Genomic DNA, 22,226 nt, shown 5'->3' on the forward strand with positions numbered 1-22,226 from the left:
TCAGCAAGAACACTTGTATTCGAAATCCACGTGTAGGATAAACTTCGTGAAGCAGAAGATAATGCTCTCAAAGAGAAGACGGGAAAGCGCAGCCCTTAGGATTGTCCGCACAACTCTTCTGGACGTGGTCGCCGGTGCTAGCTCTTTGTGGCGGAGTCTTTGAAGGGCGGCATTCCAAATAGCTCCGGCTTGAAGTCCGCCATCGAGTCGATGCACAGCGTCGCCCGACGTCTGTTCTCCTGGTCCATGCGCGGGTCGGGAAGCATGACGACCTGCATACCCGCGGCGAGACCAGCGGTCACGCCCTTGGGCGCATCCTCGAACACCAGCACCTGGAATCAAAACGAATGCGGTGTTAAGCAAAACAGTGCCCTCTTGAGCCGCCAGTCTGCGAGCAAAACTGCTCTCTGCTGTTATTGCAGTTGGATGCAACTCCAGAACGCGGCGGCTTTTCCCCGTCAAAGGACGCCCTTCCAGCCAATGGCGTCGGTCGATTCTCGTGACCCTGCCAGCGTGACAATGCAGGGAGTGGACTATCCCGGACCACGGAAGGAGGGCACTATCTCCTTTCAACTGGTGGCTCCTTACATCTGGCAGGCTCATGAGAAACGGCCGACGCCATTGGCTGGAAGGGGATCCCATGACAAGGAAAAGCACATTCGTTCTTGAGTTGCATTCAACTATAGTAACTAACACCAAGCGTGACAATCAAATTTTTCATTAAGCATAGAGTGGTCTTCATATTAGCATGCCATAAAGCATTTGAAGCCATGTACAAACACAGAGCATCGTCATTTTCGTGTGCACCAAGTAACATCCGCTACTCACATCGCACTTGTTGCTGTTTTCTTTCCTGCAAAGCATTCACCATTTCACTTCTCTGCCATCCTGCTTCCATTGCTTGAGCATAAACATTAGTAAAATGTAAGTACCACTAATGAGAGAACTAGAGCGTCGCCTTAGCCAGACCCGTCATTTTCCTCACTCAATAAAGGTAGCAGGTTTAGAATCTTGACCAAATCAGCAGCGTTTTATTAAGCTGCAGTAGCAGGTATCGCAACGTTGTGATGGTGCTTATATATTACATTTTTTTCTCATTTTGATTTCGATTCTTTGCCTAGGCTCCTGTCTAGAAACTTGATTGCTCACAACCCGGAGGGCTGGTTGTGATGACGTCACAGTGTCATGTGAACTCTCTCCTGTAATCGTTAATTTCACTGACACCTGCCACCCACAGTGGGTAGGGTGCTCAGAATTTGATGGACAGGTTGCCACCTTCCACGGTGGGCAGGTTGTGATGACGTCACAAGGTAACGTGACCGCTCTCCACTAATCAGCTGATTTGTAACACTGGGCATCCGCGGGGTTTTGGTGTGACGACAGCTCTAAGGCTATCCCATTTTAAAAAAGCAAAGAAAAAATGTAACGGTGCGAAGTGCAGGCGGTTGAGGTATCTACGCGCCTTCTCTGGCGGCGGATTGCCGTCGAACTTGGACGCTGCCACGAGGAAGATGTCCGGGTGCGGCTTTCCCCGCTTCACCTCGGGGTTCTCGCCCGAGCACACCACGTGGTGGAATAGCGCCAGCAGCTCCTTGTGTCGAGCCGTCTTCACCATGAAGGAGACGCGCTTCGAGCTGGTGGCTATGGCCATAGGGACGCCGCTCGCGTGCAGATGGCGCACTAGGCGGTCGACGCCTGCATTTGAGAAGTCCCAGCATCGCCCTCAGTCATAGGCAGTCTTGCGGACGATGGCTGTAGCTCTGCCCTTAACTACAAAGAAGGTGAAGTGGCACTAAGCGCACCATTTAGCCTTCGCGACGATTGGTCAGTTCATGGACAGACTACCTTTGGCTCCCTTTACAGTTACCCTCTATAGGGAGTAACGGTCACTCTTTGAGTGTTTTAGAGGTGTGGCGACGCAGTCAATCCCAAAAAGACTTCTAAGAAAGTAAGCTTTCAGTACCAGCCTGAGTACCAGCGGTGTTTAGTTGGCTTTCAGCAAGCTCAGCAGTGGCGACCTTGCTTCACTTTGACAAACGAACCAAAATCAAGCTGCTGCTAACTTGCTGAGAGCAGAATTGTAACGTCCTGTGCACAGTTGTTGGCGTCATCAACAGTCACCTGTTATCTACGGCAGCATGTAGCTACTAGTGTCCTTGTTGGAGGAGCTCGTCGCTGCTGTTTGGGACTACATCAAAGAGTGACGTGGATCTGGTAAATGAGGCATTACTAATGCATCTCAGTTTTATCGCTTATTACGTATTTTCGACCTCTAGCGCTAAAACCTCCTCAACGCACCTCTAAATTATGTGGGGTATGTTTGTTGGGGCCACATCTGCTGTTCGTTCTACTTGTATAGACAGAAAACTGCTCGGTTTGTTATGCTCGAGCATGGAACAAAAATGCAGTCCAACATATTGTTTGGAAAATTAAACTATTCAATGTTGAAAAACGCAGCTTTCAGTTTTTCCTTTTCTTAGTGTAGAGTCAGCGCACATCAGGTTCGTTTCTTGATCTGCAACAGTACACAACTGAAATACAGCGAACTAGCTAAACTGTGGAAAGTGCAAGCATCTCCAATTTATGGCCATTACTTCACGCAAAATTCATCGGAATACAAATCCTCCTATGCCAGTAAAGCTGTCTTTCATCACCATTAGACGAGGACCAAACGGGTGAGCAATAGATAAAACCTCCCCCTCCCCCCCGTAAGTTTATCAATTATCTTCATTTGTAATAAGGAACCAAATTTGCTCCCTTGTTACAAATTTACTCCACATTGGGCGATTCCCCTAAACATTTGACCAACGCTGTTCCCACTTCGAGTTATTGATCAATTCGCTCTCACCCTGCCATATGCTAGCCGTTCCGGTTAGCTCAGGTTATTAAAAAAAAAGCCGCGGTTAGCTCAAGTTGCTTGAGCGACTACTCCGGTGAAGCGGTGGTCCCGGCTTCGAACTCTGGACCAGGTGGAATCTTTCTTTAACTGCGAAGTTTCTGTCGAAGCTGTACAGCTTTCCTCTGTAGCCGTATGGCTGCGCTTGAGTGGATGCCAATGAGTCATTTGCTCCCTTATTACAAATTTACTGCACATTGAGGGATTCCCCTATGCATGTGACTAATTATCTTCATTTCTTTTTTCCCAGTGAGTGCGGGCATCCATTGAAAGTTCGAAAAAACTTCATGCGTAACCTCGAATAACATTTAAAGGCGCTGATAAGTATCGAATGACTATAGCCTGTGCTTCTCCTGAGAGGATCACCTAAGAATTTACTTATTTCTCCTCATTTCAGTGGCATTCATCACGGGTTGTCTCGTGTTATCTACGAGCGGTTCCCAAACAAAAACAACTGATAACACAGCCTACCGTCATATTCAGAAAAACCACGGGCGTACAGAGAGCTACGACGAAGGAGTTCCTTATTTCGCATCCTCGTTGCATTTGTTCAAACTTAAATGACATAGTTCACACGTAATGAGCATGAGCTCGCCATACGAGAAAGCACCGACGAATGGCGATTTTTCGCGTCTGTGGGATTCGCGTCAAGATGGCATGCGGCATGCTTGTTGATTTACTCTCCCAGTCATGCCTCTTAATACGGCTCTTTAAACTTTTGACATCCGTTGTATTACTCTACGGCGTGTGTAAGCAAGTGCATTCATCCCTGAAATTTACCATCTTCGATACAGGGCCGACACAGAGGACCCAGGCCTCTGCATTGCCCTCTATATGGCAGACGGCAATAAAACTGGTCTTTCGCACTGCCTCAAGACCTAACTTCACAGTTGTCCACCCTCTGCAAACTCCCACCCAACTTCTGCGTCAGCTGGGACCGTGTCCCGTGGGCTGCCTCGAACTGTGCCCCACCTGAGCACCACGGGCATCAACGTTCGTCCTGGACACAAACCTCGCTCGGTTCTTCTCTAATTCCTATTGGTCAGACGGTGTCAGAGTGATCCCATTGTATGGATATGAATAGGTTCTCCTATGGGATCAGCTGCATACATACACAGGCACATAGGAGCCTAACACAAGACTGGGTGGTGCATAATACTGGTGGAGTCAGCTGAACACATGGACATGCACACAGAAAAGACGCCAGTTCAATCTTGTGGAGTGTCTCCCGTATCTGCCTGCCATATGCTCAGCTGATTCTATCCGAGTCATGCAGCAACCAGCTCAGTTGCAACCTGCACGTCAGTGACATTTCTGTCGTGCTCAACGACGCCGTCGAGCCCACAAAACGTCTCTGATGTAATCGTCGTCGTACAAGACCTTCAGACACAGTCCGTCAGTGGTGTGCTTGGTGCTTGGTAAATGTAAATAAAAGCGCCACTACTTGCTGCTGGATACAATGTTCGCTCTCTTAGATGAAGATTGGGTACGAGGGTACTCACCGGGCACGAGGTCGACGTGCGGGTACTTCTCGGCGTAGATGCGTCCCAGGTCGGCCAGGTAGTCTTCGACGCTGAGCGGCAGCCCCAGGGCCTCGATCACGGTGCGCGCGGAGTCGACGCCCGTGGTGCCCATGATCTGCAGCTTCAGCTCCCACGTGTACTTCTTGCCGTAACGGTCGGCGATGGACTGCACCGCATTCTCGTGAAGCTTCTCCGTGTCTGCGAGGTGCGATGCGGAAGCGCTGCACTCAGCCACTTGCAAGCAACAAGTGCCGTCACCCGTACTACGCTACTAGCTTGCCATTGTGTGTTCTAGCCCTGCGTTGCCGTATTCAGCCACCTAGAGTCGCCTGCAGCGCATGCGCAAATGTACCCAGCCTCTTGGGGTTACACGGAGCCATCTGCACGTGAGCCGGTGACGGCTGCGGGTAGCGGTGTACGGTAACGCTATGCTAAATCTATATAGAGTTACCGCATACCGCTACCGAATGCCGCTTCCTCCAGTCGCCAATGCCGCATGCACGAGTGACCCCGAATGGCCTGGTGCGAGCGCACCTCGCCGCTCGGTCCATCTGAGCATGCGCATTGACAGCGAGCGGTAACTATTGTCGGGTCAACTGAGTAGTGGGAAGCACTCGTCAAAGAAGGCGCTCCTATCAATGGCGTTCACCTATTGTGGACTTGGTGGTCAAGCGTCTTGCACCTGGCTGGCACGTGCAAGGCGATTGATCCGTCTTGCTTGATGATGACGACGATGATGTTTGATGTTTTATGGCACAGCGGCTACTTGGATCATTTCGTGCCCCCCCCCCCCCCCCCCGTTCGGGAGAAATCTACCACCCCCCTGCCCACGGGTTCCCCGCGGAACTCCAGCGCCTCCATGGAGGCGATGGATACAAGTCAAAGCTCGCCTCGGTCGCAACGGCGACGGGCTCTCTTGACCGGAAAAAAGAAAAAACCACGATAACAGGCCCTCAACAAGGAGGGACCTGAGGTCTCAAAACACTCCTCCTTAAAATAATCATGGCGCTCCTTATCCACTGGAACTGCCGTGGAATTTTTAATAACTGCAGCGATGCAACAGATCTCTTACGCTCTATGTCTCCTGTAGCACTGTGCCTTCAGGAGACCAGTTTGGGACCTTTACAAAAAAATATTTTTAAAATTATAAAGTCTTTCGCCGTGACCGTGAGCAGGCAGATAGGCTCTCTGGAGGTGTTGCTGTCGTTGTTAAGAGCGGTGTTGCAACACGTGAAATCCAGCTGCAGACGAATTATGAAGTCATTGCAGTCACCGTCATTAGCTTTAAAACAATTACCATATGTTCAGTATACCTTCAGCCACACCTCACAGTAACACTCCATGACCTAGAATCACTTTTTAATCAGCTACCAGAGCCATATCTGGTAGTTGGGGATTTTAATGCACACTCCCCTTTCTGGGGGGTGAACAGACAGACACTAGGGGCCGTATATTAGAAGATTTTATTCTGTGCAATAACGTTTGCCTACTCAATACAGGCAAACCCACATATTGCTCTCCAGCCTCAGGAAAAATGAGTTGCATAGATTTACCTTTTAGCTCTTCTTACGTTTTTACCGATTTTAAGTGGTATGTTCTCGATAACCCGTACGGAAGCGATCATCTTCCGGTAGTGATTAACTTTTCATCGCCACCATCAGTCATCCCTAGTAAACCACGCCGTTGGAAACTACACCTAGCCGACTGGCAACTATTTAGAGAAAAGGCTAGCCTAGAGAAATTATTTTCAAACAGTCTTAACGTTGACAAACTGAATGAAATTTTTACAAGCTGCATTATTGATGCTGCGTGCCAAGCTATTCCTCAATCGTCAGGAATAGTACGACAAAACAACAAGGTATGGTACACGCAGGAATGCCGGGATGCAAAAAAGAAGCAAAATAAAGCTTGGGGAGTTTTTCAAAGATACCCAACTCAGGAGAACCTCGTCAACTTTAAAAAGACGAGAGCAAAAGCTCGGTACATCCGCCGAAATGCCGAAAGAACATCATGGAGAAGCTACGTATCATGCATAAATAGTTCAGTTACGTCCAAAAAAATGTGGGAACAAGTCCACAAGTTTAACGGAAGCTTTTCTCCTTACACAATTCATTTCTTAACAGCTCCAGGTACACAGACAAATGGACACAGACAAAGGAACAGGCAAACATCTTGGGAGAACATTTCTCAAACATTTCTAGTTCTTCACACTACACAGAAACATTTTTAAAGCATAAACATGCAGTGGAGAAACATAAACTTCCAACAACAGGTTGCACAAGAGAACCGTACAATGGCTTAATAACACTCCAAGAAATAAACGAAGTTCTCTCGGCCGGAAAAAAGACAGCACCTGGCCCTGACAATATACATTACGAAATGCTAGCACATCTTTCCCAGCCATCTGTGGAGGCGCTCTTGAAGTTTTTTAACCAAGTGTGGGTGCTAGGAAGATTGCCGAAAGCCTGGAAGAAAGCAGTTATTGTACCATTCCTGAAACCTGGAAAACAACCAACATCCCCTACTAGTTACAGGCCGATAGCCCTTACCAGCTGCCTTGCCAAATCATTCGAAAGTGTGCTGAATAAAAGACTAACTTTTCTGCTTGAATCTCTAGAACTTATTGACATCCATCAGTGCGGTTTTAAGAAAGCATGCTCAACAACAGACCACTTAACTCGCCTGGAAAATACTGTCCGAGAGGCTTTTATACACAGACAGCACGGTCTTGCCGTCTTTTTTGACCTCGAGAAAGCATACGACACCACCTGGAGGTTCGGCATCCTTCGTGACTTAGCAGATCTTGGCATCCGTGGCAGGATGTTGATAGGATAGGATAGGAAAACTTTTAATATCCAACAGAAAGAGGGTAGCCAGAGGGCTACCCGCCTAGACGACGGCCGAAAGGTCTTGACTCTCGGCGGCGGCTTCGGCCAGTCGGACGAGTTGTAACTGAGTCGCCGGGTCGGAGCTCAGTAGTAAGGTCTCCCATTGATCTTTTGTGTTAATACCTCGTCCCTCCCGGGGAGCATGAGGACATTCCCATAGTATGTGGTCCAAGGTGGCCCTAAGTTCGCAGTTCGCGCATTTTTCTGAAAATTGCCCTGGGTACATAAGACTCCAGAGGGCCGGGTTTGGAAATGTGTAAGTTTGTAACCGGCGCCAGTTGATGGCTTGGTATCTGGACAAGGATCTATCCGCTGGAGGAAGTCTAGCTCGTTGCAAACGATAGTGTTGTGTAATTTCTCTGTAGGTCACCATGCGATCCCTGTCTGTAAAGACCACCTCGCTCGGGTCCGCCCGGAAAGAAAAGCCTCGGGCGAACTCGTGGGCCGTCTCATTACCAGGCAGGGATGCATGTGCTGGTGTCCAGACTAGCGTAATTTTCCGGTCTATTACATGACGGCTTAGAATTGTATTCGTAAGAGGGGAGACCCGGCCCCTGCTGAAATTTAGTATGGCAACTTTGGAGTCACTGATGATGTATCTCGCTTTTGTGCCTACACAAGCCAGTGCTATGGCAGCTTCCTCTGCAGTCTCTGGGTTACCCGAGAGTATGGAGGCACTTATTTTGAGGAGTTGTTTATTATTGACGACCGCGACGGTCATCGTGTTCTTACCATACTCAGCGGCATCCACGTAGACCACGTCCTCGTCTTTGTAGGAGCGGAAGCGTTTCTCTAGCGCCTCTGCCCGCTTGGCCCGGCGCACTGAGTGATGAATAGGATGCATATTCCTGGGTAATGGGGGTACAACTATATTGTCTCGAATTTTTCCGAGCATGTCAACTTTGGCGGTTGTTCTGTTATCTCGGCTAAGATTGAGTTTTTCTAGAATGGCCCTGCCGGTTGTGGTCCCGGCTAAGCGTTCGATTTGGGACGTTCTCACTGCTTCCGTAATTTCTTCCAGGGTATTATGCATTCCCAGCTCTAGGAGGCGGTGAGTGGATGTACGGATGGGCAATCCTAGAGCTTGTTTCGTGCATCGCCTGATAATTCCATTTATTTTTTCCTTTTCTGAAACTTTAAGATCAAGGAAGGGGGCAGCATACGAGATACGGCTTACTACGAACGCCTGTACCAGCCGTAGGAGATTATGCTCTTTCATGCCGTGTCTTCTGTTGGCAATCCGCTGTATGAGCCGCATAGTTTGTTGCGCGCAGTTTTCCATCTTAGTTATTGCATCACCGTTATACCCGTTGCTTTGTATAATCATTCCTAAAATTCTGATTTTTTCAACATGAGGAATCTCCGCCCCTTGAGTTTGTAATTTGATGTTAGGGATGGTTCTAGTTTGTCTTTGATGCAGAGGTCTATAAAAAAGAAGTTCAGACTTCTGCGGCGAGCATTGCAAGCCCCTACGGCTGACATAGTTTTCGACCTCATTTATGGCCTTCTGTAGCGTACTTTCGATGTGCGCGTCGTGGCCACGGGTCATCCACATGGTGATATCGTCCGCATACATGCAGAAATTCAAGCCATCTATCCCCTCCAGTCTCTTCGGGAGCCGTATCATGGCCACGTTGAAGAGAATAGGGGAAAGTACCGAACCCTGAGGGGTGCCTATGCTGCCCAAGTGTATGTCTTGAGACTGACTTTCACCAAAGTGGATGCGCGCTATCCTGTCCGAAAGGAAATTGGCAATGTAGTTGTATGTGCGCTCCCCGACGTTTAAAAGAGCCAGGTTTTCTAGTATCGCCTCGTGTTTTACATTATCGAAAGCTTTAGTGAGATCAAGTCCCACTATTACTTTCGCATCCAGCGACTTAGTGTCTAATATGTCATGTGTGAGCTGTATCATGACATCTTGCGTGGACAAATGCGATCTAAAACCTATCATCGAATGGGGGTATAAGTCGTTGTCTTCCATGAAATTATTTAGTCGCGTTTGTATGACATGTTCCATCAGTTTTCCAACGCAAGAGGTGAGGGATATAGGCCTTAGATTTTCTAGATTGAGCGGTTTCCCTGGCTTAGGTATGAAAATTACCTTAGCGGTTTTCCATTGTTGGGGAATCTCACCCTTCTCCCAGCATTCTTGCATGAAATTGGTCAGCGCCGTTATAGATTTGTCATCTAGGTTTCTAAGCATTTTGTTGGTTACACCATCGGGTCCGGGGGCTGATTTGGTTTTCAGTTTTAGTATGTCTGCTCGAACCTCGAATTCGTGAATAGGGGCGTCTAGGTCGCTGTTGGATTTACCCTCATAGCGCGGTAAGGTAGTTTTGGTGGCGGAGCCTATATATCGACAACGAATTGCATCGAGGAGTTCCTGCTCCGAACCTTCAAATTTATAACCTAATTTCTGTAAATTTTGTCGCTGTGTTAATTTGCTACCTTCTGGATCGAGGAGGTGCCGAAGGAGGTTCCATGTTTTGGCGAGGCCGATATTGCCCTCAAGCTGGTCGCACATTGTTTCCCAGTTCTGATCGCAGAGTCTAAGTGCATATGCCTCAATCTCTTTGTTGTGGCGCGCTAGGCGTCTTCTGAGATTGCGATTCCACTTTTGTCTCTTTAATCGCTTTTCCATACTAGCTTTAGCCTCCCACATATGAAGAAGGCGGCTGTCTAGTACTTCAAGTTCCGCGTTGTCGTCGAGCGTTTTAGTCGCATTCTTGGCGTCCCTGCGGAGTTCCTCCGCCCATTGTTCTATGTTTGTGATTTCTGCCTTTCTCCCGTCCTGGTTACGAGCGTCGCGGAAAGCGTCCCATTCGATAATATGCGGGGAGCGCGTTTGGCGCTTGGCAGGGCCAACGTCAGTTTCCGTGACAAGTATGTAATGGTCACTGCCTAGGTTTAGCAAGGAGTTGGACCAATTAGCTGTACCCGCATTCTTCACCAGGGTGAGGTCTGGGGACGTGTCAGCGCACACGCTGTTACCCATTCTTGTGGGGGTAAGAGGATCCGTGAGCAGGGTGAAGCCCATTTGCTGTATGTCTAGCCATAGCTCTCTCCCCTTCGAACAGGGCCGCGGGTAGCCCCACGCAGGGTGGTGGGCATTGAAGTCACCTAGAATAACCAGTGCGTGCTTGTTGCCCATACGCATCACTTTCCTGAAGAGGGAGTCGAATTTAACTTTCTTTTGACTTGGAGTGCTATAAATATTCAGAATGAAAAGACTGCGTTGAGTCTTTGTGGCCGGAATAAGTTCGACGAGGACGTGCTCTATGTGGCGGATGCCCGTGTCATGTTCAATGGCCGTAATGTTCCTTCTAACGAATGTGGTAACATTAGGTTTGTCGCCTGTGGCGTTAAAAGCTTGATAACCAATTAATTTTGACGCGCCTCCAGTCTCCTGGAGGGCGATAACCTCTGGGTGGACCTTCAGAGACGCAAGGAGCTGCTGGAGGATCGGCCTTTTGCGCCGATACCCCCGGCAGTTCCATTGCCACAGCAAGTAGTTGTTATTCTTTGTGTATATGGCCATGTTGAATTTGCTGAATGGTATGTTCCACAGTTTGCTGCCATATATTGATGGCTAAGAGCTCATTCCTGTGTCCTTGTGTTACGTCTGTAAGTCCCTGTATTGCGGAGAGAATCGACTGAATTTGGTTTTGCATGTTAGTTTCCAATGCCTGAAATTGCGCTTGTATTTTGGTATCCAGGGCCTGAATCTGGGTCTGAATGTTGGTCTCCAGTTTATGGCAGACTTCCTCCAGCGTAATTTCGGGTTGTGCGCCCTCCAACGATTTTCTCTTGCTGGGTGATGGTAGGGATTTCTCCACCACCATCGTACTCTCCTGGGTATTATGTGGAGGTTTTTCGGCTTCCTGTCGTTTCCTATCTATCTGGATCTTAAGCGCCAGCTGCTTCCTAAGTTCCGCGTTTTCATTTTGAAGGGCCGTAACCGCCCCGGTTAATTTTTCCACCATGCGTTTAAGTTGTAAGATGTCCTCAGACCCACCGGGTGGATGAGTATGGGAGACCTTATCTACAAAGCTCACCCTCTTGTGGTCATCCGGCACGTTGGTCTTGTCCGTGGGCGGCGTTCACCCTTGCTGATGACACTCAGAGCGTCCCTCGATTTTGGGCCGGGCTCCGATGTTCCATTTGTTGCCAGTGTTGTCCCGCCCCCTGGAAGCGGAGCGCTTGCGAGAGCTGGAGTGGCCCCTGGAGCTGGAACGACCCCGGGAGCCGGAACGACCCCGGGAACTGGAACGACCCTGGGAGCTGGAAGGGCCCTTGCAGCTGAGGCGGTCCCGGGAACCCGAGCGACCTCGGGGGTTGGAGCGTCCCGTGGACTGGCCGTGACCACCAGAGCCTGTCCCCGACACCAGGCGCGGGAAGGAGTCCTGTCGCATGTGAAATCCCCCTTCTGCCCTGGTTCTTGGTCTGCTCTGTCGTCCAGATGCGTTGTTCTCGCTGTCTGTTGTTGCCTTGCTCTCATTGTCTTGCGTTCGTTCCTTCCACTGTCGCTTCTTAATTATGTGCGGGGTTCTGTACAGTTCCCGGCACTTCCTGTCTCCGAGTATGTGCCCTTTCCCACATAGGGCACACTTTGGGTCACAAGTATGTTCCCGAGGGGGGTTGCTCATACCACATCCTCGGCACTTAATGTTGTCTGGGTTCGGGCATACGTCGGCTCGATGTCCGAGTTGGCCACATGTCACACAGACCTCATATTTTTTCTTGTAGAGATGGCAGCGTAGCGGCATACCTCCATAATAAATCCAGTGCGGCACTGTCTCATCTTCAAAGAGTAACAACACGCTGCGAGACTCACGCCCAAGTCTCCTGACTCCCATCACCTCCGGGTTACGCGAGCACTTCAACATATCTTGAATGAGTTCCACGGTGTGCGAGACCGGAATTCCATGTATAACTCCTTTCCCACAGCCGTCAGGAGTAGCCAGGTAGACGAACGCGTCAACGCGTCCCTTTGGCGTTGGAATGGAGCCGATTTTCAGGTACCTTTGCATCCTCTCCTGGCTGTCAGTGCCTATGAGAATCGAGTTTTGCTTGTGGTTGACGAGCACGACATCTTCCTTAACTTCCGCCGGTTTAAAACCTGCCGCTATCTTCACCGCGTCCGCCACTGTTGCGTCAGTGCGTTCCATGATCAGTTTGAGACCCCCTTTCGGTCTGAGCACTATTTTATGAAGCTCGGGGGAGAGGCGCGTCTGCTGCGTGCCAACAGATTGCCTCGCCAGCTTCCTTCCCTCTCTCTTTATCGCCATTATGTGCGCTGAAGCTTTGTCTCGCCTCCCATCTCGGGTCGGGTCGCCAGCTTGCTCTCCCTCCCCTGTCTTCGAGAGGGCCTTGGCTTTGGAATAATTAACCTTAAACCAACCTACTTGTGAGTGGAGCTCTTCAGGCTGGATACTCTCTCCTTCCACAGTTACTTCCATGCGAGACATGGCGCAGCTGAGCTACACCGCGACAAGCCAGCCTGTGCGTCCGCTCGGCGGGCGGCTCGAAGAGCCGCTCACCAGGTTAGGCTTAGCAGCCTGGCCGGGTGGCGTGAGTCCAAAAGTCTGTAGAAATTGCAAAAGAGGGCTGCACTTGCCGAAAGAGTGGTATCCCGGTGGTCGCGAAGACTTCCGGCGTTGAAATAGCTCAGACGCGCCTCTCCCCCGAGCTTCATAAAATAGTGCTCAGACCGAAAGGGGGTCTCAAACTGATCATGGAACGCACTGACGCAACAGTGGCGGACGCGGTGAAGATAGCGGCAGGTTTTAAACCGGCGGAAGTTAAGGAAGATGTCGTGCTCGTCAACCACAAGCAAAACTCGATTCTCATAGGCACTGACAGCCAGGAGAGGATGCAAAGGTACCTGAAAATCGGCTCCATTCCAACGCCAAAGGGACGCGTTGACGCGTTCGTCTACCTGGCTACTCCTGACGGCTGTGGGAAAGGAGTTATACATGGAATTCCGGTCTCGCACACCGTGGAACTCATTCAAGATATGTTGAAGTGCTCGCGTAACCCGGAGGTGATGGGAGTCAGGAGACTTGGGCGTGAGTCTCGCAGCGTGTTGTTACTCTTTGAAGATGAGACAGTGCCGCACTGGATTTATTATGGAGGTATGCCGCTCCGCTGCCATCTCTACAAGAAAAAATATGAGGTCTGTGTGACATGTGGCCAACTCGGACATCGAGCCGACGTATGCCCGAACCCAGACAACATTAAGTGCCGAGGATGTGGTATGAGCAACCCCCCTCGGGAACATACTTGTGACCCAAAGTGTGCCCTATGTGGGAAAGGGCACATACTCGGAGACAGGAAGTGCCGGGAACTGTACAGAACCCCGCACATAATTAAGAAGCGACAGTGGAAGGAACGAACGCAAGACAATGAGAGCAAGGCAACAACAGACAGCGAGAACAACGCATCTGGACGACAGAGCAGACCAAGAACCAGGGCAGAAGGGGGATTTCACATGCGACAGGACTCCTTCCCGCGCCTGGTGTCGGGGACAGGCTCTGGTGGTCACGGCCAGTCCACGGGACGCTCCAACTCCCGAGGTCGCTCGGGTTCCCGGGACCGCCTCAGCTGCAAGGGCCCTTCCAGCTCCCAGGGTCGTTCCAGTTCCCGGGGTCGTTCCGGCTCCCGGGGTCGTTCCAGCTCCAGGGGCCACTCCAGCTCTCGCAAGCGCTCCGCTTCCAGGGGGCGGGACAACACTGGCAACAAATGGAACATCGGAGCCCGGCCCAAAATCGAGGGACGCTCTGAGTGTCATCAGCAAGGGTCAACGCCGCCCACGGACAAGACCAACGTGCCGGATGACCACAAGAGGGTGAGCTTTGTAGATAAGGTCTCCCATACTCATCCACCCGGTGGGTCTGAGGACATCTTACAACTTAAACGCATGGTGGAAAAATTAACCGGGGCGGTTACGGCCCTTCAAAATGAAAACGCGGAACTTAGGAAGCAGCTGACGCTTAAGATCCAGATAGATAGGAAACGACAGGAAGCCGAAAAACCTCCACATAATACCCAGGAGAGTACGATGGTGGTGGAGAAATCCCTACCATCACCCAGCAAGAGAAAATCGTTGGACGGCGCACAACCCGAAATTACGCTGGAGGAAGTCTGCCATAAACTGGAGACCAACATTCAGACCCAGATTCAGGCCCTGGATACCAAAATACAAGCGCAATTTCAGGCATTGGAAACTAACATGCAAAACCAAATTCAGTCGATTCAGGATGTTGAACTGCCTGAAGGACTTCCTTTCCGACCGCTCATTTCAAGTGCGCCTAGGATCAACCCTGTCCAGGGGCTTCGTTCAAGAGAACGGGGTTCCTCAGGGGTGTATTTTGAGCACGACATTGTTTGTTATAAAAGTAAATTCCATAGCCAAAGTAATACCGAAGGCCATTATGTATTCCGTCTATGTTGACGATCTGCAAATAGCCTGCACATCCTCAAACCTGGTAACATGCGAGAGACAAATACAGCTGACAATGGATAAACTGGTGACCTGGGCAGACAAGAACGGTTTCCGGTTTTCCACACAGAAAACCGTGGCCATTCTTTTCTCTATTAAGCGAGGCTTACAGGCCGACCCATTTATACACCTGAACAAAACACAGCTACCGGTGAAAAATGAGCACAAATTCCTAGGCGTAACCTTTGACAAAAAGCTCACTTTCCTGCCTCATATAAATGCACTGAAAAAGAAAGCCTCCCGATCCCTCAACATACTCAAAGTACTGTCACGAAAACATTGGGGTGCCGACAGGACATGCCTTCTAAAAATTTACCGCTCTGTAGTACGCTCTACCCTTGATTATGGATGTATAGTGTATGGATCAGCGAGACCATCATACCTTAAACGACTAGATACAGTGCATAACTTGGGTTTGCGTCTCTCCACTGGTTCTTACAGGACATCACCCATTAACAGTCTTTATGTAGAAACCAACGAACCGTCACTCGAGGACCGAAGAACCATGCTCACTTGCTCGTACGTTTTAAAAATCCGTTCGCTTCCCAAACACCTATGTTACCCCATAGTCACAAAGTGCCCATCAAGAACACTTTTTAACAACAAACCACAAGCTATCAGGCCACTCCTCCTGCGTTTTGAAGAGATGTGTCAAAACCTCGGCGTACTGGACACATTACCTGCCATTGCTCGAAGACGAGCTCCACTGCCTCCATGGCACAATTTTCCGGCAATCTGTGATTTTACCCTTACGCAGTTCAAAAAAAAAAACAAACTCCAAAACAACATATAGTACAGGAATTCCTTGCACTCGAAGAAAAATACAGTAGTTTTACGAACTTTTACACTGACGGTTCAAAAACGAATGTTTACGTAGGAAGCGCAGTGGTGCGAGGAAATTCGGAGACAGCAATGCGACTTCCACAGTGCGCATCCATCTTCAGCGCAGAATGTTACGCAGTATGTGTGGCAACAAAAAAATACTAAACGAGAATAATAATAATAATAATAATAATTGGTTTTTGGGGAAAGGAAACGGCGCAGTATCTGTCTCATATATCTTTGGACACCTGAACCGCGCCGTAAGGAAAGGGATATAGGAGGGAGTGAAAGAAGAAAGGAAGAATAGGTGCCGTAGTGGAGGGCTCCGGAATAATTTCGACCACCTGGGGATCTTCAACGTGCACTGACATCGCACAGCACACGGGCGCCTTAGCGTTTTTCCTCCATAAAAACGCAGCCGCCGCGGTCGGGTTCGAACGCGGGAACTCCATATCAGTAGTCGAGCGCCCTAACCACTGAGCCACCGCGGCGGGGCCTAAACGAGAACCTCAAAAACACTATTATTTACACAGACTCTTTAAGTGTACTTACAGCCCTCCACTCTAGAAACGCAACCACTCCCATACTTGGGGACATCATACACAACATAGTAACAGCAACAGCTCGAGGACAAAACATTAAACTCTGCTGGGTCCCGAGCCACGTCGGAATAAAAGGAAATGAGAGAGCAGATTTGTGTGCCGCTCAAGCTCGGGGCCAGGAAATAAAAAAAGTAGATATACCCTTTAACGACTGCATGAAATTAGTTTAATAGAAATTAAGACAAAAATGGCAGTCGCGTTGGAACAGCGAAGTGAATAATAAACTGCACTTTGTAAAACCAGTTCGGGGTGAATTTAAGTCATGTGTGCACCAAGAACGTTTTAAAGAAGTGGTTTTATGCCGTCTGCGAATTGGCCACACGCACCTCACGCACAACTTCCTGCTAACAAAACAAGATAAACCTGGTTGCGAGGAATGCGGAGAAGAACTTACTGTTAACCACATTTTATTCTCATGTGTGAAACTAGAAAAACTAAGAAAAAAGTACTTCACTCAATTTTATCATGAATACATTCCTTTTCACCCAACATTGCTCTTAGCTGATAATGCCATTGTTAACATACCCTCCGTTTTTAGCTTTTTAAAAGCAGCGGGCGTCCTCGAATTGCCCCGCCGCGGTGGCTCAGTGGTTAGGGCGCTCGACTACTGATCCGGAGTTCCCGGGTTCGAACCCGACCGCGGCGGCTGCGTTTTTATGGAGGAAAAACGCTAAGGCGCCCGTGTGCTGTGCGATGTCAGTGCACGTTAAAGATCCTCAGGTGGTCGAAATTATTCCGGAGCCCTCCACTACGGCACCTATTCCTTTCTTCTTTCACTTCCTCCTTTATCCCTTCCCTTACGGCGCGGTTCAGGTGTCCAAAGATATATGAGACAGATACTGCGCCATTTCCTTTCCCCAAAAAACCATTACCATCGAAAAACTGTAATTCTTGAACCACTGGTTCCCTTTATTACATGATACACCTCAGCCACTTTCTCATTCCTGAGAAGTAGGCTGAGGCTTTTTATTTGATTGGTTGGGAGCCTCAGGATCCTTGCCTAGCCAAGGATACCGCTAAGGCTGACTGACCCTCTTTAAGGCTTTTACCATTAGCGATTTCCAAATTTCTTCTCTTCTTTTACTAGGCAGCACAATGTTTTTAGGTCATCTACGCCATCGGCATTTTTTGATATTCGTAAACATTCTACAGAAAGCCAATTCTACACCTTGAGTTTGGCGCATGATGGCCTTAGCTGCCTATGTGCCATAAAACCCAACACACAACAGCAAAAGCTTTTGTTAATAAAAAGATATAGCGTGTTCTATACTTATGTATTACGCATTACTATATGGCCATCAATCGCTATCAATGCACACATTTCTGTGGAAAAACGAAGAGAGTGGAAGCTAAATTGGTTTTGGAGAAAGGAAATGGCGCAGTATCTGTCTCATTTATCGGCGGACACTAATAATAATAATAATAATTGGTTTTTGGGGAAAGGAAATGGCGCAGTATCTGTCTCATATATCTTTGGACACCTGAACCGCGCCGTAAGGGAAGGGATAAAGGAGGGAGTGAAAGAAGAAAGGAAGAATAGGTGCCGTAGTGGAGGGCTCCGGAATAATTTCGACCGCCTGGGGATCTTTAACGTGCACTGACATCGCACAGCACACGGGCGCCTTAGCGTTTTTCCTCCATAAAAACGCAGCCGCTGCGGTCGGGTTCGAACCCGGGAACTCCGGATCAGTAGTCGAGCGCCCTAACCACTGAGCCACCGCGGCGGGGCCGGCGGACACCTGAACCGCGTCGTAAGGGAAGGGATAAAGGAGGGAGTGAAAGAAGAAAGAGTTGCCATAGTGGAGGGCTCATGAATAATTTCGGCCACCTCGGTATCTTTAACGTGCGCTGACATCGCACAGCACACGGGAGCCGTCGCGTTTCGGCTCCATCGAAACGCAGCCTCCGCGGTGGGGTTCGAACGCGGGAACTCCGGATCAGTAGCCGAGTGCCCTAACCACTGAGCCACCGCGGCGGGTCTACAGTAGGTGAAATTTTGATGTCATCGCTTTTTGGAAGAGACGAACTATTTTAGGCGTCATGTGCCCGTAGTTATCGGGTACAAGTGTTCCTGCTTGCTGTTTTTATTATTGCCCACGTGAGGGATCTACGTTGCAATGATACACCAGTGCACACAGCCGAACCACTGGAAGCGCTCCAAGTAGACCCAGTGCACTACCATATTTACTCATTTCAGTCCATGCCGCCGCGGTGGCTGAGTGGTTATGGTGCTCGGCTGCTGGCCCGAAAGACGCGGGCTCGATCCCGGCCGCGGCGGTCGAATTTCGATGGAGGCGAAATTCTAGAGGCCCGTGTGCTGTGCGATGTCAGTGCACGTTAAAGAACCCCAGGTGGTCGAAATTTCCGGAGCCCTTCACTACGGCGTCTCTCATAGCCTGAGTCGCTTTGGGACGATAAACCCCCATAAACAAACAAACAACAATCATTTCAGTCCACATTGTAGTCGCTGATCTCGCACCCTTTCCGTGAGCTAAGGTCCCTTATACGTTTACGTAGGCGACCTAAGAATCATGTCCCTCAGCTCCATGCGCTTGCTTTCAACCGCCAACATATAGCCGTATACAAGCAAAGAAAAACATCGCCTTGCCATCACGCATGCAGCTCGAGCGGCACTACAATGAGTTAATCCGCCTGTAAATCACTCGAGTCCTTACCCCCGCCCCCCTCCACAGAAAAATAAGCATTATTGTTGACTGTACTTTTTCCAAAATCCGTCCAGTAACTGGTGTCGTCACAACTCGTATACAGTTAAAACAATTGCACGTATTATCATTTCGGTTGAACGACCAAAAAAAGGCATTTACTGACTATCGTATAGTACCGAAGTGGTACAGCAGATGACAGCGATACGTCAGCGGTCAACATGGTGTTCTTGGTTGTGAAAACGCACAGGCGGTTATCGCCCAGTATGTGTTCACGTTCTAGAGTGGGGCTTACAGGATATGGACATGTCTAAAACGAAACCACATCAAAAAACGAAAGGCAGCCACAGATACCAGCTTAACCCACATGAAAAGCTCGACCGAAGTTCAGGGGGCTCAAAGCAGATACGTACCCACGCTTAGCCTACGGCACATCCTCTGCTGGGCGTGGATTAAAAGTGCACGTATGCTGACGTCACTTTGCTGCCGAGAGAAGTGACAGGAAAGTCGGACGCAGGCTGAATATGATTCTCAGATCCTGGCTCACCCAAAATCACGCCGTCGAGGTCGAAAATCACGTGCGTCACCGGCTTGAAAGTCGTGGCCATGGCCCGAACCCCAGCGGCACCCTTCTTCTTCTTCTTCTTCACCCCAGGTATATAGCTCCCTCGCGAGAACACGTCTTCTTTGTCGCGATTTAAATGCGGCCTCAATACAAGTCAGTTTCCGTTAGATTCCGCTGTAGAAAGTTTTGTCGCGTAGCACATTTGCTGTGCGGATGCAAAAAAAAAAAGTGCGCTTTTCAGTTTGGTTGAATACACCCTTTTTCTTGGTGCGCATCACCAGGTACGTGTTGCAGAGCATGAAGAGAGACTGTGCATCTAAAAACAAGAAAACAGCGCAGACAACTTATGATCCAGAAAATAGCCATAATTGGCAATGAGGACAGCAAATACACAGTAAGAGACTCAAACTCGCTGGACAGCCGAAAGACATCGTGACGGAAGGAATAAAGAGGAAGTAAAAGAAGAAGGTGATAAGGAGTCACCGAGTTATTACATTTTGACTTGATCATTATTATTTAATCCCTCTCTTTATTATTATTCTTACAATTCTGAAATCAAAACTCTCATCCCTTTTATGTAGATGAAGAATTCACCGGTGTTGCGCTCCCACGTGCTTTACCTTTTTATTAGCTGCGTTCAGGTGAACAGCCACCCGATTCTTGGCCAATCGCCCAGTGTGGGTATGTGCCATCTTTTGATAGGCTAACAACAACAACACCGTAGTGGAAGGCTGCGCAATTAATTCCGGCCTTCAGGACTGATTTAACGTGTACTTATATCGCAAAACATATGGGCGTTTTGAGATTTCGCCTCCATTCAAACGCATTTAAACGAGATTGGATCCCGTTACCTCATGCTAAGCAGGAGAACGCCATAACCACTAAGCCAACGCGGAGGGCCATGATCCAGCAAAACAAAAGACCATGAAAACCTATTGATATATTGCTCACCCAGAAAAAAACGATAGCATAAAGAATGTCTTCTTCCTCTCTCGTGTGTGCGTGAACTATTGTTTTGGTTGTCTTAGATTGATTGATCGATTGATTGATTGATTGATTGATTGATTGATTGATTGATTGGGCAACTTTTATTCCCATCAGAAAAGGCGTTGACAAATCTGACAAACGTCATCATCCAAAATGAATTCCTCTGAGCAGAGCAGAGCTGGCCGCTAGGGGCAATGTGCGCATGCGCTGGTAGCGGTTCAGAGAAGCGGCATATAAGGCAACGCTATGCTAAAACTCTCTGTCGTTCAAGAAGCAACCGCTCCTTGTCCCGCGGGCAATCCTCATTTCCGCGGCCATTCACGGAACCTGCCCGATGCATTCCCTGGTATTCCATCATCTTTTCGGAGAGCATGCCGCCTGCGTTGCTCACCCTTGCTCTAGGAACGGGTAACGCAGCTGCAGACCTCTAACGGCGGTTTGTGACGCTGTGTCTATTTCTTCACTAGTGCTCCTCTTGAAAAAATCGCACTCTTTCGTCATCGACAGCAAATGTAAGCATGAAATTCTTTGCAGTTTTGCCGTAACACTTTCTCAGATTGATTAAAGATGATGTCGACCGCATTCTTGAAATGGACCCCGTCCGTGGAATGACAGTGCACAACACAGCACGAAGCACTTCTTCCGCCGGCCTAGTTGAAGCACAGAACTGGTAAGAGCTTCACTCACGTACAAATCAACGACAGAGGCCTGTGAGCTTGCTGCGTCCCTAGTCGAAGTGAACCACGTTTCTGCGTCATTACGCTGAGAAGCGCAACATTCCATATCATCAATCCAGTGCACGTTAAAGATCTCCAGGTGGTCGAAATTATTCCCGAGCCCTCCACTACGACACCTATTTCTCTCTTTCTTCTTTCACTCCCTCCTTTACCCTACCCTTACGGCGCGGTTCAGGTGTCCAACGATATATGAGACAGATACTGCGCCATTTCCCTTCCCCCAAAACCAATTATTATTATTATTCCATATCATCACTGACGCCGCTCGGACGGAAGAGCGACACGCATTTCAACAGTGCGAAACCCCGGAACAATGTCTGAAAAAATTTCTCTCAGAAACGTTTTTAAAACATGTCACTGAAGAGCATACAGTAGAAACACGTTTCTGTTCGAACAAGTGACGTAACTTTTATTTCCCTACGGCTGATTACCCAACTACAGCGGATTGTGCGTTACTTTTTGGCCGACGTCATCGCATGTGTATTGTGCAATAAAAAAAATTATACTGCTCAAACTACTGGCCTATTTGGACTCAGCCACCGACCTCAAGGTAGCTTATGGTAGTCTGCGTTTTTCTATAAATAATCCAACATTGCCTGAATTCGGCGAGAAACTATGCAGTCGGGTGCAGCAGAATTCTCGCCGCGGCACCGCGGTGAACGGAGGATCGAGAGTTTATTGTCCGGAGGGGAGGGGGATGGGGACGAGGCCAGGCTAGGGGAGGCTAGATCAGGACCCAGGGGCCGGGGAGCAATCTTTGCAGACCATTTCGCTAGCCTGGTTTGTTTATCGTATTCAATCCATCGATGCCTTAAATCGCCCACTCTTCTGGTGAATGCGCTATTCGCATGAGCTCCTTTGGGGGCGGATTACGGCCGCATCCCCACAGGATATGTTCCTGTCCTGCTTGAAGCAGTGAACAGTATTTACATTTTGACGCACTGTCATCCTTGAGCACAGCCGCTAGTCTCCAAGGATTAAGCACGCTTCTCGTCTGAGTTCTCATCTGCAGTGTTATTTCTAACTGCTCAGTCCGATATGG

The 22,226-nt window shown here is 49.1% G+C and overlaps 1 protein-coding gene across 1 annotated transcript; it reads right to left on the reverse strand.

Moving 5' to 3' along the window:
- Positions 1–70: 70 nt before the first annotated feature.
- LOC144101781 (pseudouridine-5'-phosphatase-like) lies at positions 71–19,516 on the reverse strand. Its single transcript, XM_077634987.1, has 4 exons — positions 19,443–19,516; positions 4,399–4,617; positions 1,463–1,695; positions 71–332 (listed from the first exon to the last, which is right to left on the reverse strand). Exons 1-4 carry the CDS (start codon positions 19,501–19,503, stop codon positions 138–140), a joined length of 708 nt encoding a protein of 235 aa, XP_077491113.1. The 5' UTR covers positions 19,504–19,516; the 3' UTR covers positions 71–137.
- Between the last annotated feature and the right edge of the window lie 2,710 nt (positions 19,517–22,226).

The sequence above is a fragment of the Amblyomma americanum genome, chromosome 8, assembly GCF_052857255.1.
Source record: "Amblyomma americanum isolate KBUSLIRL-KWMA chromosome 8, ASM5285725v1, whole genome shotgun sequence".
Taxonomy (NCBI): domain Eukaryota; kingdom Metazoa; phylum Arthropoda; class Arachnida; order Ixodida; family Ixodidae; genus Amblyomma; species Amblyomma americanum.

Coding starts and splice junctions, on each gene's coding strand:
- LOC144101781 (XM_077634987.1), bottom strand. CDS start 19,503: ATGGCCACGACTTTCAAGCCGGTGACGCACGTGATTTTCGACCTCGAC. Junction 4,618..19,442: donor CCTCGACGGCGTGATTTTGG/GTGAGCCAGGAT, acceptor CGCACCTCGCAG/ACACGGAGAAGCTTCACGAG. Junction 1,696..4,398: donor GCACGTCGACCTCGTGCCCG/GTGAGTACCCTC, acceptor TCTCAAATGCAG/GCGTCGACCGCCTAGTGCGC.